The 19484-nt window shown below is 39.8% G+C and overlaps 1 protein-coding gene across 3 annotated transcripts; it reads left to right on the top strand.

Annotated features, from left to right (window-relative positions):
* The first annotated feature begins 4323 nt into the window (after positions 1-4323).
* On the top strand, positions 4324-19484 carry LOC105426874 (uncharacterized). Of its 3 annotated transcripts, none has more exons than XM_011638277.3 (10): positions 4324-7389; positions 14992-15110; positions 15230-15337; positions 16196-16732; positions 16836-17087; positions 17163-17293; positions 17363-17521; positions 17644-17913; positions 18123-18374; positions 18617-19484. In XM_011638277.3, the coding sequence occupies exons 2-10, from the start codon at positions 14999-15001 to the stop codon at positions 18953-18955; spliced, it is 2160 nt and encodes a 719-aa protein (XP_011636579.2). In that variant the 5' UTR covers positions 4324-7389; positions 14992-14998; the 3' UTR covers positions 18956-19484. The 3 variants fall into 3 exon arrangements, with proteins under 3 accessions (XP_011636579.2, XP_088927293.1, XP_088927294.1); XM_089071167.1 differs by lacking the exon at positions 4324-7389 and adding an exon at positions 12711-13350; XM_089071168.1 differs by lacking the exons at positions 4324-7389; positions 15230-15337 and having other exon boundaries at positions 12712-15110.

Raw genomic sequence — 19484 nt, forward strand, 5'->3', positions numbered from 1 at the left:
ATTCGTCGTTCGCGAGAAATAAAAAGAAAAAAAAAAAAAAGTAGAAATCGCCCGTCGGACGAGAGTCATCGTTCTTTCGTGACGATTAAGAGACCGTCGGAATAATCCGCAAGCTGTTATACATCTAACTTATTATCTCAGACACAGATGTATCATCCGTTTTCGAGTTCTCGAGGATGAGAAATAGAGGAGGCTCGCGAGAAAAAGAGCTCCGATTAGAGAGACAGCCGAAGGCGAGCGAAGGGGGAACCGGGGGAAGGGGGGAGGGGGGAGGGGGAGAAAAAGAAGCGTCATTTAGCAGGCGAATTTCAGGTCACCTATCGATGCTAATTTCATGCGCGAGTGAGGGGAATCCGCACGCGCGATTTACCGCCTGGGCTCTCCTGCCGTGGTACTTGTAGTTCTGCCAGTACTTCTTCAGCTGCGCCGAGGTCTTGCCGGTGAAACCCGCCTGGTGGAAGTCCCGCTCGATCGCCCGCCAAATCTCCCGGCGATCAAACACCGACGCGCTCTTGTCGTCCAGGAGTGGCGCGTACTGGCCCATTATGCTCAGCAGATGCAGGCGTTCGTCCTTGCTGAACTGGTTCCTCCGCCGAGCGTTGTCCTCTTCCTCCTTCTCCACCTCCGGCGGACGGTACGGCCGCATTCTTGCGCAATCCGCGATCTCGGCTCCGCCGCTGAACTTTCGCACGAGTTTCAGCGCTCGGCAGCTCGGCTATCCTTTCCGCGATCCCCCGAGGACTCGCGGCTCGCGCACGTCAAGTCGACCCTTACCTCGGCTTTTGTTTCGACATGGAAAACATCGCTATCGCTGCTCGATGCGCAGATTTTTCAACGCGATTCGTGCTCGCTGGCTGCGTTGCGTACGCGCGACGACCGTCTGAAACGAAATATCTTGACCCCGCGATGGAAGAAGGAAGAAACAGCCGTCGGCGTTTTATCGGAGCTCGCGCACAGCTTCTCCCTTGCGCAAGCCCTCCTCGAGATCGTATTTTTACGTTGCGCCTTAAATGAAATAAGTAGCAACAATTGTAATGATCGTGTACGCGGGTATTGTACAGGCAGGCTATTCATGTCTTCCTAGCTTCTTTACGCCGTACTTATCCGTGCCTCCTATATTACAGGAGCGTATCGTTGTTATTGTAATTGTATGCCTACAGGACACTTAACTTTCTATCGTCCGAACGCGTCTCCAAACGTGATGACTACATCGACGTATCGTTGTTTGCGCAATGTTTGCCGTCCTCGGCTTCCTGAAGAGAGCTCGCCGTGGCTACGGGCGAGTAGGAGTTAACGCAATTTGCGGCAGTTCGGGAAGCAGTTTCGAAAAAAAGCAGGAAGAAAAAAGAGAGAAAAAGATTCGGCCAGCTTTGTTTGCATGGGAGAGAAAAGCCAACGAGTACATAAAACAAATGCCATGAGCGTTCTTTCTCCGTCATTTAAAACGGGAACGATAATTTTTGAGACAATCCTGGGGGATGTAACGAGTTGATTATCGACATTTCTCCGCGCGGTTCTCCAAATTTATTTTAATTTTTATTTTCTCTCTCTCTCTCTCTCTCTCTCTCTCTCTCTATCTTTCTCTTTCTCTTTCCTGCCATTTTTTTTATACACAATGACCGTAATATTTGTAAGCTAGGATCGTTCGGTATTCTCTAAAAAAAGCGTCACGAGAAAGTGACAGCGCTCTTTGTGCGGCGGTAGTAAGGTCGTAAAACGCTCGTGCGCGCGCGCGCGCGCAACCGTCACGACGAGAACCGTCCAACAATATATCCGCTGATTAATTACACATTTTCTCCGCGGTCCACCGCCGGTCGGGACTTTGCATAATCCCGGCGAACGACAGGTGGTAACCCAGAAAGCGAATCGATAGACGGATCGTTCACGCTTCGCGAACCTCAAAGAAGCATGCTCGAAAATTCGTCTTTAGCGCCTCTCAGCGCTCTCATTCTTTCTTTTCCGAGCGAGATTCTCAACCCGTAAAACGAGAGGCATTCTCGCCTCTCTGTGTGAACCTCCCGTATTGCACAGAACCGGAATAATTGGCGAGCGCGAACAATCGCGAGAGATGGCTTGGATATTGGGTATTGCGAAATCGCAATCAAACGGCGCGCGAGATTAACGCACCGAGAAAGCGCGATGTTACAAGATCTATGGTAAACGGCTGCGCCGCGCGAGAGTTTGTAAATACATCGTCGTGAAATGACGTGAATAAAGTTGCGCGTTGCGAAATTACGGGCTTAAACGTCGCGGAAAATACGACTCGCATCGATTTTCGGACAATAAGAAAGCGCCGCCGGACTTTATGACTCCGTTTTGCTTGCGGATCGTTTCAATTCCCGTAATCCCGTTATCCGTTAAAACCCCCGGATTTCGCTCGTAAATCTTACGGTTTCTATATTCGCACGACGAAAATTAAAAATCTAAGCGTAAGGACGAGGCAAACGCAATTTTTCAAGCTCCGCTGGACGGAGGCCGCGATTTTAAACGATATAGGAGTTTTACGATTGAAATTAAAGTCATAAATCTATTTTGCTTTATAGGATACACATGTTATAAAAGCGGCATGCCGAGCATTAATATTGCATTCATCGAAAAAAATAAAGTTCCGCGAGCTTTTTGGTACTTTGTCGAGTCAATAAATTTTTCATAAAGCAATCTTATTAATCTTAGAAATGATGTTTAATAAATAAAGGGATTCGGAATAAAGAGCGAATAGAGTTTCATCAAAATATCATGGTGAAAATAACGTTGACAAATTGACACGTAAGGATAATCCGTAGAATCAGTGGAAGAAATCAGCAAGTGATAAATGGAGCTTGGGTGAATTGATTAACCTCGCGAAATGCTCGATAAAGTTATTTCCGTCGTGAAATAATTGCCGGATTTTCGTCGCAGAAAATGGCAAAAGTCTTTCATTGGGATTTTCATTAGGAATTTAATCGCGATTAGAAGGCAGCCGGCGAAATTTGATCCTTATCTACGAGACACGCTAATTCCGGATGAGAAGTGAGAATGCACGATCGCGTTACGTGAGAGGAAGCCACGCACTTCACCTCCAAATATCGTAAAGCGAAGAGCGAAATATAATTATATTTCATTAATAACCCACACACGTCCGCGTATTTGCGTTGTAAATATCGCGTCTGGCAAATTAACCGACGAGCGGAATTATTATGCATCGCAATGAGACGCGCCCCCAATTGTATTTGCTTATAATACAATGCAAACGTATAAAATACACGATCGGTTTAAATAAATACAGAAGTCGGGAATATATATCGCGGAGAGATAGCAATTCCCCTTCCCCTTCTCTCTTTCCCCTCGTCAGAGTCGATTGGAGAACATTTCACATTCGAGCGGATAGTCAGGAATAAGTCTATCACCTTCGACGAGCACGTTCGTTCCGGCTCGTGCCGCATGTCGGAAAATTAGACCGGAAGCGATCGGATATATTAAATGCTTATTAGAACTTAATGATTATCTCGAAACTTGTCCGAAGTGCCGTCGAGCAATTGATAGCAGTTTAGGGATGGCAGCGTCGGTAATTAATAATCTCGAGCAGGGATCTCGAGAAACGGAGGCGCAAATATCCAATCTCGCCGGCGGGCGAATTTAGCTAAGACCCGCGGGGCCCGTGGAACATGCGGCCCGGATTCTGCGACGTGAATCTGATGCGACGTGATTGATGACAAGTGGTTATCACGCGGTGTCGATACGACGCGACGCTGCGGCGTGACGTCGCGAGTTTCGACACGCACCGCGGGACAGACGGCGCACGGAGATCCAGCCGGATTGTGTAAACGTCCCGGCTGTGTAATGGGTCAGCTAATGCTTTTATCTTATACGATTGTGCGCGCGCTTCGCTGTGTGAGAACCGTACGTGAGAACGGCGTAATCACGCATGCGGAGATGCGCGATCGCGATTCAGAATAGCGGAATAGCGCGGAAGCCGGCGGCTTCCTGGTAATCCCGTTCGATCGCTTTTTTCGGTGATTCTATTAATTAATCACGCACTGCGTAAGATAATATCGATATTATTACTAGGAATTACTATTGTTATTATACTACAATTTCAAATAAACGCTCCGTTGAATTTCTGATGACAAACATACGTACTTTAAAATTGTAATAAATGAAATAGAATTTGTTATAATCACGTGTCATTGATCTATATGTCGTTCGCCATAATTTATCGCTAAAATATTTGTTTTTAATATCTGATGAATAATAAACTTATATAAAAGAAATACAATTGTATGTCATAGGAAAAAAAAAATATATATATATATACTATTTATAAAAAAATATATCTTTTCTTTTATATATAATTTTGTATTCATAATAAATTAGCTTTTTATTGCTAAATTACATACTCGTGAAAACAAAAGTTGACGTAATATATTCCTAAATTTGTTAATATTTATAACTTCCGGATATTTAACAACATGTATGTACATTTTTCTCACATAATTCTTTCTTCTATATATTTTCTACACTATCTCGCTGCGCATCTCGCAACGTATATATAAGATGCATATTTCTTTCCTTCATTCCGTCTTTAAATCGTACGTTTAAAGCACGTAATAGCGCACGAGCCTACACTTTTTTCCCCCCGTGGTTCTGCGCGTGATGTGCGTGTATGGAAATAATTGTTGCCAGGGCACGTGATGGTTTTATTATTTGACGTAACGGGGATGCTTGGGAGAGTTATGGTAATGAGGCCTAATTATATAGGCACCGGTAATGCGTCGATTATATGATAACGGATACTGTTCTGTATCTTTCAGATCAGCGGGGAGTCCTGTCTCGCGGGGAATAAAATATTGCTTAAAATATTTATAAGTATTATTATTCCAAGGAAACGCAACACGTACAATTTAATTTCGTGATGATTTCACACCCTGCGTGTGATTTTCAAATAGAGTGCGGCCTTGCGTTTGTGCGCGAACTGCGTCGGAACCGCGGCCAGGAGAGTGAAACTCACGAAGCATGAACCGTGAGTAATCCTAGATTATCTCGTTAAATTTATTGAGCGCGCCGTTGAAACAACGCGAGGGTGACGGAGGGAGGGATTGCGACTCGGGATGCGAATTCCGGAAAACGCATCAGCTGTTCGCGATTCGCGAGACGCGCCAATAAGAATGGAACGTTCCCTTTTATACGTCCAGTTCCTGGCGGTGATGCATGTTGCTTAACCGCTAATCATACCGCAGGCCACGGAGAAAATTCTAACCACGCCGTAAACTTTTTTTTCCCCTCGAACCCGACGTAACGGCGCGCGACTTAATAACACGCGCGTTTCTCGCGCGAAATCATATCGATACGCGACATATAGTGCATGATCGAGAAGCTGACAGTGCGGGATATGCAGTGTCCCAATGCGCTTTGTTGCATTTCATGAAATTGCTGCGCACGTATGTACATACACGAGATCGATGAAATTTATCTCCGAAAATGCCCCCGCGAAATGCGCCGAAGCGCTAATGACACCTAATGACGTATGATGGGCAGTTGCAGCGCACAGGTGCATCGATGCACTCACGTTGCATTCACCACCCTCGCGGGCGCGTTCGGACGATCGCATGGAAACGCGTTGAATATTTAACACGTCGTATACCGACGCGATATTCGGCTGTTGAATTTTTCAATTTTTCGCGCCAGCGGCGAATTTTTTTCCGCTTTAGCGCGATAAAATAAGCACGACAAAATTTAATCGACAGTCAACGCGCAAAGATATTTTGTCCGACATCGAAATTGGCATGACTATAAATATATTTTCGTCTGTATTGTCCCTACGTCAGCTTTCTCTTCTTCAGAGTCCCCATTCTCTCGGTTAAAGGTCAATAAAACTTCAAAATTTGTCACGGGTGTAATCTCCATCATCCCATATTTGGCCGAACCTGATTCACAAATGATACCGAGTCGATCTCGTAATATTAGTTACTGTCAACTAAGATTCAATCTATGATTCTACAATGCTTTATAGTTCAATCTCCAGAGAAAGCCAGAGGAAGAAATATTGAAAGCGACAACTATTTAACATGTTTTAATATTATGTTAAGATAACAAAAAATAATAATAGTAAATTAAATGTAGATTAATTAATAAATAATGCTAAATCGTTTTTGAGAAAAAAATATCGTACAACAACATTTCGTATTGAGGATAGAAGAAATATAATTCCCTTTTATTACCTCATTAATTCTATAACTGCTATGTGATTACCATAGAATACCATAGAAAAAGTTTCAAGGCATAATTGCATAAGAATCGTTATACGATTCTTCTGCCATGTGAATTATAAACGAATTCAGGACGAACGAATTAGGTCGCATCCGGAAAATTCATTTCTTTATCAACAAGAGAAGGAACATCGTATTTCATTCGCGCAAAAATATAGGTTCGCCAAATTAGGATTACACTTGGTATCCGGAAGAGATCGCGACATCGTCTCCTTGTAAGGGTGACGAATATGTGAACATGGAAATTTATATATTATCGTCATTATTTCCGAACGTGACTTGAAAAGTCACGTTCCTCAACACAAACCCCACAAAACGACGTTGCATCTCCGATAATATCGAGAAGATAAATCATTTAACAGTCGTTTATCGATTTGCCTTTATTTCGTGGAGCACTCGATCAAACTCTTGTGAAGGATGTAGGATACACGGTACTATTTTTATACGAAAGAGAGTATTCTTGATCTTTTGTCGATGCCCCAAATTACATTTATCTTAAATTCAAAGTTTCAATATTTCTGTCTTCAGACAACAGATTAAATTAAATGGCTATATCTGAATTCTACTTAAAGCGCTTAATTTGTACTACAAAAAATGATAAGAAATAAGAAATGCGAGTTCAAGTAACATCTCGTGCCACATTGTACATAATATTTTAACATTTTTATCCCCTTTAAAATATCTCATTTAGTTGTTAAAAATTAATTTCTTTATTGTTACAACAAAACTGAAGTATTTTTTTACATTTTATTTTTGTAATAATAGCGGTATAGATAGGAAAATATATATAATCGTTTTTGCGAAAAAATTTACAAAAGTTGGGCTACTTAAAATTTGGCGGAACTTCAAATCGTGGAATATTTTTGCCTAATGCAATTTCATCAGCAGGTGCTTTTTTTCATCTCACTGATGATAAAATTACGGCAGACACGATGAGAGAGATGGCACGCTCTTTCTACAGAGTCTGCCTAGGTAAGGGGGTACAATACCTATATAAAGCTTGAATGAAGATGCTCCCAGCTATTCACTCTCACCTTTCTCATAAGCGCGCGCACAACGCAAATCTTCCGGCCGAATCGTGAAGGAAGATCGACCTCAGCTACCCAGTGGCAATAATTTTCCACGGAAAGGATTTCACTTATAGGTAAGTTACAAACTTTAATATATATATATATATATATATATTAAATATCGTATGCATAAACATATGTTCAAGAAAAGAAAATTAATATTAATATTTGTTATTTTATATTTGATATTTTATATTTAAATTTCTCATTTATTATTTTATCTTTATGCACATACAATAGACATATTAAATATTTCTTATTTATTATCTTAACTTTATGCATATACAATAGACATATTTATTTTATTATATTTTTTTGAATATTATTTTAATTATTTTATTTATTTTATATCATTAATTTATTCCCACCTTTATTAGATATTAAAATTCGCGACGAGGTTCGTTAATTTTATAGAAGACAACGTTATAAATGTCAATAAATTGAGACGCTTACAAGTAATTCCGTGTTTCTTATCCAACATATCTGACCGTTAACATTAATATCTTTAGTAGTGTCTCTCATAAGCAGTGCTCATACTCCTGTACTTCTAAAGATTATTCTCAGATCTCGTACTTGAAAGATCGAGATCTCTGACGAGTAGTCTTTTAATAAAATTATTTTATTTGTCGTGTGTTACTTTCCTCGAACGTATGTGATGTCAAAGCCGCAAGCAAACTGCAGCTGAGGGAGAAAAGAGAAGCGAGTGTGAGAATCATTGTGCGAGAGTGAGAGTGAGAAATGATGATTGCTCGTTTTGGTCACCGCATCCTCGAAGAAAGTGAGTACACGCGTGAATATACACATACACATACAGTACGAGCGCAACACGCACAGTACGATGATGGTGCGGAACTCACTTGTTGCACGCATATAGATATATGCAGATGTAGTGGTTCATCTCTTCTCGATCTTTAAGTATCTTTGACAACAAACAGTCAAGCGAGTCGAGTATCGAAAAACAAACCTCGACTTCTTCACCCTCGGTAATCACTTTTATCCTTTTTAATGCATTTTAATTGAAGGTCGAGTAATTAAAAATTAATTGAAGATTAAACTGATTTGAGAAAACAAATTTATAATTAAGTTATAATTAAGAACTTCTTTTTTTCTGAGAACTGGTCACAAAATAATGCGACAGGTCAAAAAATACGAAGATGATAAATTTCCAATATCTAATTATCTTTTTACGAAAACTCCGAAACGGAAGTAATACTAAAGTTCAAAAGCGAGTATATTTTATTTTCCATTCGCATCGTGGGAAGAAGATAAAATCGTATAGCTCGTTCGTACAATAGTAAAAGTTATTTCGCATGTCTTCCGGACAATCTGACTTTGCGCACAGATACGGAAGAAAAAATGATTATTGGAGTTTTCGTTGCACACACCTCGTGACATTTATCTTCGAGGATTAGACGTTACGAAACGCACGAAGGAACAAGAAGTTTGCGACATACTTGGACTCTACCGTATAAACCGATACCGAATAAAAATGTAAACGCAGTGATGCAATAATTAATGGCAAGATTTTAACCTCTTCTGATCAAGATTATTATTATTATATAATAATTATTAATCATTTTTTAAATTGATGCGATTCTATTATTCTCATTATTATGGAATTCTAGTGGATTAAAATTACATTTAAGGAAAAACGTATTCACAATTTATTCGCATTGACCAACACAGTCTATAGCGTATAAAGAATTATGAAACGTACGCTATGCAAACTTTCTCTGTAAAGTTCTCGACTTTGCATTTAATTGATTTGAAATGAGAAAAATAATCTTTATTATATATAATTAATGAAGATATTTTTCAATATGTCTTCTCTCATAAGATACCTTTATAAGAATTTTTATATAGTATAATACCATAATTTGTCGTACAAATCGATGATCAAAGAAGTATCTATCTAAATCATTTTTTGATCTATATATATTATTTAACGCTAAAAAAAGATCTTTGCGTAATCGACATATATCAACTAACAAATTTATATATTATTAACACAAGATATTGTAAAAACAACGTCTAGATGTTACCAAGCAGAAATTGAAAACGAATTTATTTTGAAGCAAAAACTTTTCTAAAGTGAGTCATCAAAATCATATCGCAACATTCATAACGCCACATTTTTATGTCCGCCTTATAGTATTGACATCCTTTCGCTAGTCACGGTACTTAAAATGCGTTTTCTACAGCACTACATAATAGTAAAGACACGTGTGTGAAGAGCTTAGCAAAAAAAGGAGAAAAGATGGAGGTCGCAGGGGGAGATGGTAAAGAGAGAAAGAGGATAGAGATGATGCTTGTACGTGCGCAAAGAATATTAAATGTCAATGAACGGACTTGAAAAAACGCACATGCCTCACCATCCAAGGAATTTAACAGTAAAGTTCACGCTTTCAGCCAGCCGTACCCAGGGGGCACGTTTTTTGCGTTTTTTGCTTAAAAATTCGCGAACGACGCTTGTATGTAAGACAAATTGTTCCGGCGCAAGATCCGCAGCCAAATCTCTGCCAGACGACTGTAAATTTTTTTTTTTTTTTTTTTTTCATCGAACATTACGGACTTACTGTTTTTCGAGACGCGAGGAAACTGAAAGGGGATCAGTGCGTAAATCATTCCGCGAAAAAGAAAACAAAAGACGCGAGAAACGGCGCGGAAAAACGTCGCGGGAAGGATGTAAGATCTGGCAGTTAACATGGTCGAGGAGCTCCACTCGCGTTTATTTTTGCCATCGTCGAATGCGGCCGAAACGAAAATCCATCCATTTTCCCCGACTATCGCGCATTATACGGAGTTACGTATTTGGAGTCGTCGGCTGCCTGACATTGTACGGTAGAGATCACGCGCGAACGTCGGTGATTTTTCACGTCGACGCGGTCGATTTCAAAGAAGGCAGGCAGCGTTCGCCGCGTATGCACGCCGACGTGTAAGGAAAATCGATGTCCCCGTAACCCAGACCTATTGGACGTAACAGTTTTCACTGCGCGAGTCCGAGATCCGGCCACGAATCGCTCCGGTCTCCTCTGCGCTTAAATCGTTTCGTCATCAGCATCATTCGCGCCATTAGCATCGTGCACGCTTGCCCGCTTGATATCGAATTTAATTCAACGTACTACGCGAACTAATTTCGCGCTCGCGCTGAAATATTGCACGCCTCTCGGAAAGATGCATCACCGTAATTTTCATCTACCTCCCGTTTATACGCCGTTTATACGCCGGTTGCCCGCCATTGAATGGTACCAGTCTCATTGTATTATATTTACGCATACAACGCATAAATGAGCATACGTCCGGTTAGAGATTAAAACCAATCTTTCAACGGCGCGTTTAAAATAAAATTGTCGCGCGATTAGTGCTAGTTTATTACCAAGGTTATTACCAAGTAATCATTACAAAATGTGGAAATATTTGCATACTGTATCGAAACTTTGACTACAAAGAGAATTTCACTTTATATCATAACGAGTTTAATTCTGCATTCTTTTGACATACGCAATCTAAATTATTACAAATAATGCAGTCGCTTGTTATTACAATCAAGTTTTTCAGTTTAAAGGAAGAAAGACGTTAATGTTCTATAGTTCTATAGTTCCCGAATCCCGAATCGAGGGTATATTATCATTTAATAATATTCGTTCGATTTCCGCTGCGATTCCCGGTCAATGTCCGAGCAGACGACGCGCATCAGAAATGAAAATCGTAATAACCTCGAGTAGCCCCCAGTTTCATGGCGTGGCACCGTCCCGGGAGACGCTCGTTACGAAATCTCCATAATGTACGAGTGCTAGCCCGCCTCGTTATTAAAATGCCGACATCGACAACGTAGCGGCCGGCGATGCGGCGAGAAGAAAACCGCAGCATCTCAAGTGCATGCTACACTTGCTTAATCGCGCGACCGCAAACAGCTACGTTACGGCCGGACCGCCTGCGCGGAGTTACACGAATTTCGCACGACAATTGCACGACGCGGGGACGCAGACGTCGAGTTGTGATTCTTCGAGGCACAAATTATGATATTCTAATTCTAAAAAACGCCGAGGAGTCGGTGAGGATTTCGAAAGAGTATACGCCTTCCCCACGCAGCGCCGAGAGTGCGCGAGGCAGGCGGTGGGGGGGGAGGGGGGGTGCTAATTAGCAAGTAATTAGTACCGGCGCGTTAATTTAACTTGCGACGTGATGGGGATCGAAAATATCATCCCAGTGTACGTTAGTGATATTGCGTTTGTCGTAAATTACGGAAACGGAAAGGGAAAAATGAGACGCGCGGATAAAATCTTCGCAACTCGCACGCGTCATGAAATTACAACGAACAGCTATTTGTTCGGTAGTTTAATGATATTGACATGGGTATCAATTATCTATTGCACGTGTAGTAATTACATTGAATAGAAACGACTGCAAACATAATTCTCTCATGACAAGTATAGCTCTTGCTAATAACAATGTTCATTGAAAAAGGCTGAATGAACTTTGTCTGGTTAAGAAACCAAACTGAGAGAAAGAGATAAGAAGTTTTTAGGACTTCTGTGTGTGCTACTTATTTTGTAATATTTTTATCAATTTATAATTTTATTCTAGAAATACAAGTAGAACTAGATTTTGTGTATAAATAATAATTGAAAATTACAAGCGAGTACAAAAACATATAAAAAGTGTAAAGCGATTACTTTTATTTCGTTTTTTTTTTTTTTCATATTAAAAGTTGAAATTTTTAGGATTCCATAGATTAATATGCAAATGTTCATTAAGAGTAAAGTTAAGTGCATCGTTCTTGTATGCTTTTTTCTCTTAATTCCTTTTTTTCACGCTTGTGAATATTAGATTGTTGCTCCACAACATTACGAAATAATGTTCTTCTCACCCGAATCAACTTTTCAAATCGGTAACAGATTTATCTTGCCATCGTACTTTGTACGTGTAGTCGTAATTTTTATATGAGTCAACTCAATTTAATTGAAATTTCTGATTTGTGCAATCGGGTCAATCCCCTTTTATTATCACGACGGGAATTTCACTCCCATACTTATTTTCGCAATTTAATGTATCCATCGTGAGACTCAAGAAAATCTTCACATAAACGCGTCGATCGTTCTAGAGATCTTCGGTTCGTAAGTTTGCGGAACTAATGATTTAAGAGAGCAGATTTTTATGAAACCCGAGTATTGAGCACAAGTGATGAAATCAGAGATCCGGTGAAGCAAACATTTATCGTAATTCTGCGTAAATAAGTTGCAGACATATAAAACTAATAATCTTCATATAATTAAGACAGAATATATAAAATATTATACATATAAATATATAAATATATAAAGAAATTTAGATTAATATATATATATATATATATATATATATATATATATTAATCTAAATATATTATATGTATTTAAATATATTATAAATTCATAAAATTGGTAACATTAGCGATCTAACGTGAATCCAATTATGCCATTTAATTCGAAACGTACGAAAAAGAAGAAACCGGAGGAAAAAGTGCATTGATCTATGAGATTTATCGATCGATAGATAGCTCTCACGATAGATCTCGCAAATGCGTATGTATATATCTCGTACGTAAAGACACGTAAAAGCGCATGCTTGTCGGTATCCGCACGTTCCTCTAGTCGGCGCGGTACGACTTTCACCTTTCACCTTGTTCAGGCACGATTCCACCGTTGACTTCTCGATCTTTTACCTCGCTGATCCGACGCGGCATCGGCGCTCGAATGCGCATCGGTGCTCGATCGTACGAGTGCGGGTAGCAACCAAAGGCGGCGCGTCACGATTCGGTTTCACTAGCGGATTCGTGGCATAAAACTGAGGCAATGGAAAGCATCCGTGCGAGGATGCAGATACTTCCCGCAGATACGATGTCGGATTAACCGAGAGTGACCGTAAGATTTCGAGTTCGTGTAACGAGATAATGACGCTCATTTAGGCGCTGGACCTGAAGGAAAAGTTCGTTAACTCCGAAGAGGAGTCGTGCGGGATCGTCTCTATGTATTTCGTAATGCTGTGAATGAGCGGTAATTATCTGTTAAGTCGTGCGGATGATTGAATCACAATGTGTGTGTGTGTGTGTGTGTGTGTGTGTGTGTGTGTGTGTGTGTGTGTGTGTGTGTGGTGTGTGGTGTGTGGTGTGTGTGTGTGTGTGTGTGTGTGTGTGTGTGTGTGTGTGTGTGTGTGTGCAATATCGCGTATTTCAGTAATTATTTTAATCTAATAATTATTATCGTGCAAAATTGTAATTTATTTATCGCAATTGCGAATTTGCTGAGTGAATTAAATATTATAATTTTGATTGTATTTTAATTAATAATACCGTGTACTTTGTCCTTTATTCGTTTGTATGCATGAGAAGCTTCTATTTAAATTTTCATTTATAACATATACATTTTTCATTTCACACGAGAGTGTAAAAAATGCGATTATAAACGCGACGACAAAATCGTATTTAAAACTGGATTTATGATGATCCCGGACGCTGTAAAATTAATTATGAAGATCGCCGTGAAAAAAAAAAAAATGCCACACGAAAGAAAGTAGCATTCGAGTAAGCAGAAATACGAAATTAAGTACTCGTGAACGTATTCTTACGAGTATTATAATTATCCCCAACTAGACGGTCTAGAATTACGAGACATGTGAGACAAGACAGCACGATTATGCCGCGCGTAATCCGCCCTGATGAAACACGCCACTAACACACGCCGCAACACGTGAGAAGAAGCGAACAATAATGGAAACACAACCGCCAGCTCCAAATACATAAAAAGACGATATTTAGCGATCGCGATCCGAGATTAAAGAAACGAACGCCACTACTCGCTAAATGCTAAACGCTTTTTCGCTAAAGCTCTGTCGAAATAATTACACGCGATTTCTTTTTTTCTTCTTCCATAACGATTAATTTTCTCGGGACCTTGAAGATCACCCGGCCAGCTGCAACTTGCCGTCAGGACAATTATCTATACAGTCATCGCGTTGCCGAAATAATCCTTGCCGTTAATTCCCGCAAGATGAATTTCATTCGCGTGCGCCATTCGGAACCTTGAGTTGATTCCACCGCCAATTACAGTCCAATTAGACAACCACTGTGATATCCTTTGGCGGTGCTACTTTCGAAATCCACGGTGGAAACAGAAGCCCGACCGAGGTAGTTGCTCTCCGTGCAGCCCGCGCGTTCCGACACGCACACGGAGACCTTGAAGAAACACCTAATGCCTAAACATATAAATACACATAATGTGTAAATAGCGATTTTCATAACCGTCGACATAGTTTTTTTTTTATGTACATGTCGTCCCGGAACACGGAAAGAGCCCAGACCTTGAGGTGAAATCACTCTCGCTCCTCTTCTCGCAATAAGTCATCTCATTTGCACGTTAACGGTGACGTCAACTGTCAAAAGCTGCGATCATGGCCATAGATTTCATAATGATCACTTTCTACTTTCGACGAGGAGATCGGTCTACCGCATTCGCGGCTCATCATCCTTGGGTACACCATCGCATCCTACGTGTCGATGACACTTGACCCTCGCGGCATCGAGTAGGATTTCGCGTGGGACGATTATTTCTATTGAAGAGACACCGCTCGAAATCGAGAGTGTTGACGCAGCGAGAAGGGGAGACGAGGCCAGTCATTAACGAAAATAAAATTTACAGACCAAGGATGAGGCTCATCGCGGCGATTTTCGTCGTCGCTCTCTCGGGTGCAACCACGGTGTGCAGCCAGGATGTCGGCGGTCATGCGCTCTTCGTGAGAACCGCGGACGCGGATCCCGGTAAGGAAAATACGAAAGAATTCTACGAGTCTACCTTAAGCGCGATCAATGAAGAAGGGCGAGTCGTGGTGGTGATAAATAAAAACTTGATCACAAACGAATGGTTTGAAATTCATTAGCACGCTCGAGAGTCCAACGGGCTGCTGCCTCGGTATCACCGGCAGACGTGATGGCGCAAAATATCCTAGAGTGGATTCAGGGCATCTACCAGCAGGGCACACGTAAAAGTAGGTTTCCGAGTTTCGTCGTCAACAGGAAACGGCGCGACACAAAGCCGTCCCGTCGTTGCGAGTATTCTTTTTCTCACGATTTCAATATCAGATTTAGCTCGTCCAACGTCGCGCGCTGATTTATAGACAGTTCAGTGCCGCTGATGGTCAGAGATGGACGCTACTACCATGGACGTAAATTGTGTGGTTTCGGGCGCAAAAAAAGCTGCGACTATGCGCAGCCGACGCCACCGCACCGATTTAGATGTTAAATGTACAAAATTATTAATCCATAACTCGCCGCGCTATTAATCAATCATTTTATCGTCGCATCTGGACATCACGGAAGTCGGCTTCATTCGACGCTGGGATTGGCTTTAATGCACGCTTGTTCCGACCGACAGTTTTCTCTTACAAAACACTATTAAATGCACTCTCAATTAATTCTTAAGAACACACACTTCTCTGTACACCTTTTTTTAAGTTTTTTTTTTTTTAAATTAGAATTCAAAGAGACATATTAACAAACATATAAATCTAATCAATATTCGTTGACTTTGAAGGCATTATTGATGATCAATAAAAAAGATAGTCATAAGTGCATTTTTGGCAACTTCTGATTACGATCATTTTTTAAGCTTATTTTGCCAATAGTCAGCCTTTTAAGAAAGTATGATAATTCTAAATTATATACAGTTTTTTTTTTTATTTTATCGCAATATTTTATTTTTGTCGTAAATAATAAATAAAAAAATATTTAATAAGAAAACTAATTAAGAATTTTGTAATAATTTCACTTTTTATTAACGTCGTTACGTTCACGAAAATCATTACAATGGATTTTCAAAATCCCGATTAGTCTACATATTTTTACAGCTCGTCAGCAATCGGACTCAAATGGGTACTTGCCACCCTTCAGCACCCAACGACCACCCGAAAAACCCCGACCCTTCCAGGTGGCCACGGGCTCTCAACAGAACGAGGTAACAGGCTATCCTGCACAGCGGCCATCATCACTTTACACCCCACCGAACGTCGGTTATTCAGCATCTAGGCAACCTTCCTCTACACCGTTTTCCACCCCAAGACCGAATCTACAACCCTCGTCAACATACGTGCCGCAAGGTTTCAGAGGCTCCACGTCCTACAATCCTCGACCAAGTCAGCCTTCATATTCTAACACAGGCTCGTCGGCTTTTCCACCACTGAATCCCCCGGAATCGTCGTCCACTTATCTCCCACCGCAGCCACCATCTGTCCTACCGACCAACCAGTCTCCAAGACCATCTTCTACCGGTACAGGTACCGGGATTCCCACACTTGCCAGAGGTCTTTCTTTGGGTGGAAGTACGGGTGTAAGTACAGATATCGAGGAATCCGGAAATGCTCCAGCCACTCCTCCAGTACTACTAGGTAATGTTGCTCGTTTACTATATTATAGTCAATACATCAAGTTATACCAACTAAAGATTTTCAGAATTATATTATATATCTATATTATATGGCTATCCTTCAGAAGGTGGAGTTGCTTATGCAGCACCCGCTGCAGGTTATCCTGCATCAGGATATCCTTCTGGTGGATATCCGACTGGTGGAGGATATCCTTCGACTGGTGAAGGATATTTTACTACTACTGCAACACCACGCCCTTCTTTCCCCCCACCAGATCAAAGACCAAGCGTAGACGTTGGTACTAATGTAATTACTACAGGAACAGGTCCTGGACCTACTGGACCAACTGGGACTGTTGGAGTTACTGCTACTGGAAGTATGTTTTCTTTTGTTAAAATTAGTACAAATGCAGAGTACATGAGGAAATAATTTAATCAATTTTATCGTCCAGCGACCAGTGTAACGGAGGATGATCTCAGTCATCCCCCACATATTCACAATCTTGACGTTCAATGCAGTAAGACTATGATGACAATTAACATTGAATTCAATCGCGCTTTCGATGGAGTTATTTATTCTAAGGTAAATGAAATAGAATAATCTTTGTCACCGAGTATCATCGGTAATAATTTATCGATTGTCTAATTTCAGGGATATTTTATGAATCCAGAATGCACATATGTAAAACAGAATTCCGGTTTAACACAATACTCTTTTACTGTGAGTCTGGACTCCTGCGGAACGCAATTTATCAATGATTTCGAGGGTGCTGCTGGTCAAGCGTATTTGGAACACGTCCTCGTATTACAAGTCGGTATCAAATTAGTTAAATTTATCAATTCGGGTTTCGAGTTCTTTATATAAATTTCATTAGACTTTAAAAAAATCGTTTGACTATTAGACATTGAAATAAAAATTTTTTTCTGTTTAAGAATGAACCGGGTATACAAGAAGTCTGGGACACAGTTCGAAGAGTGCGATGTCTTTGGGAAGGAAATATTAATAAGGCCCTGACGGTGAATCTTTCGGTAGATATGTTGAACCAGGAAATTGTTACCTTCAGCGGCGATACTGCGACAGCTAAGCTGGATATTCAAATTGGCAAAGGACCTTTCGCACCTGCAGCCGATGGACTTGTAAAGATCGGAGAGACAATGACCTTAGTCGTTTCCGTGGAGGGTGATCCCGGGTTCGATCTTCAGGTACGCATTAAAAATCATTTTATATTCTAATATATCGAAAAATATATAAACAGTATATGGTAACTGATTCAAAAATATAAATAATTGCAATTATTTCTCGTTACGTATTTTATTTTTATTTTTAAAAAGATAGAATTTCATCAGAGAGATTTGATTGCAAATAAGAGATATGAATTAAACGAATTATTGCAATCATAATTATTTTCAAGGTACGCGACTGTCTGGCGCGAGATGAAGCTTCGACCAATATGCTGCAGCTCACTGACGAAAGAGGCTGCATTTTGAAACCAAAGCTGTTCGGTGCTTTCCAAAAAACAAACGATACTGGCAATACAGGCGCTTCTATAATCGCTTATGCTTTCTTTCAAGCTTTTAAATTTCCCGATGTTATGGATCTATTCATCGAATGTAATGTCGAGTTATGTAAAACAAATTGCGAGCCCTGTCCAGAAGCAAATCAAGTAAGACACAATAATCAATATAATATATATAATATTTATTAGAATTAAATATCCCATCCACAGATAAAACATGTGCACGATATATAAATTTATTTTTTATGATAGATAAATAAAAAAAAAATATGAGAGTTTAAAATAAATTATTTTAAATTTTTTATAAATTCTGATTTTGCGAGATCATAAAAAAAAGATTTCCATTTTTTATATAGTTCATGTATTATATTTAAAACAATTTGTTTTAGCAAATTGAACCAGGAAGACGTCGTCGTTCTGTAACATATGCACCATCTTCAAACACCTCGACGAATTCAATTCTGTTATCAGATCCGGTTCGTGTAGGACGACGTTTTAAAGTGATTATGCTCGATGATTTAAGCACAGCATCCAGTCAAATCCTGGATAGTATGGAGGAAACAGCTGTCGAGGCGCTTACAAAAGCAAAAGAGGTTTGCATGAGTAATAGTGGATTTTACACGACTTTCTCTCTAATGTTGAGCACGCTCTTCATCGCGACGATAAGCGCGGCTGTGCTATATATTAAATTACAACAAATCCGCAGACCGAAATCTGTGGATTCGTAGAAAGATATTATTTTTGTAATATCTTTATTGCAATAATGCCAGGAAAGAAGTTGCGTAGCAGATGACAAACGCGTGCCAGAAATCAAATAATTGCATAATAAATTATAACTTAAATAGTAAGTAATTACTTTATCGTTTAATTACTTTATCGCTTTAATCTCTAAATTATGAAGAAATTGCTAAATTGAAATAATTAAAATAAACTCATTATCATCGTTAATTGGCGAATACTAAATTTCTTTGATTTTGTTGCTTTAAAAGATTTATATATAAAAAAATTTTAATAAAATTTTAATTTTTCTAAATAAAAATTCGTTTTGTTCGATAGCAGAACAGGGAAGCAGCCATATTTTATCAATTTATAAATATATCTTGTACAAACTATTCGTGTAGTCCTCGAATCACGATAGTGCTCGTATCGCGTAATATTCGAATATCGATATGATATGGTATTTATGTGCAATATTTCAATATCAGCGTAATATAAGTTTTAAGTACTCGAAAATAAATTATAATATTTGTAGAAAAA

The sequence above is a fragment of the Pogonomyrmex barbatus genome, unplaced genomic scaffold (genome assembly GCF_055798465.1).
Source record: "Pogonomyrmex barbatus isolate J1 unplaced genomic scaffold, ASM5579846v1 scaffold11, whole genome shotgun sequence".
NCBI classification, from domain to species: domain Eukaryota; kingdom Metazoa; phylum Arthropoda; class Insecta; order Hymenoptera; family Formicidae; genus Pogonomyrmex; species Pogonomyrmex barbatus.

What these genes read in the sequence shown, in the direction of transcription:
- LOC105426874 (XM_011638277.3), top strand. Translation starts at nt 14,999, where the DNA reads ATGAGGCTCATCGCGGCGATTTTCGTCGTCGCTCTCTCGGGTGCAACC. An exon ending in AACCGCGGACGCGGATCCCG is followed by an intron (nt 15,111 to 15,229) that starts GTAAGGAAAATA and finishes GAAATTCATTAG; the next exon opens with CACGCTCGAGAGTCCAACGG. An exon ending in ATCCCGGGTTCGATCTTCAG is followed by an intron (nt 17,914 to 18,122) that starts GTACGCATTAAA and finishes ATTATTTTCAAG; the next exon opens with GTACGCGACTGTCTGGCGCG.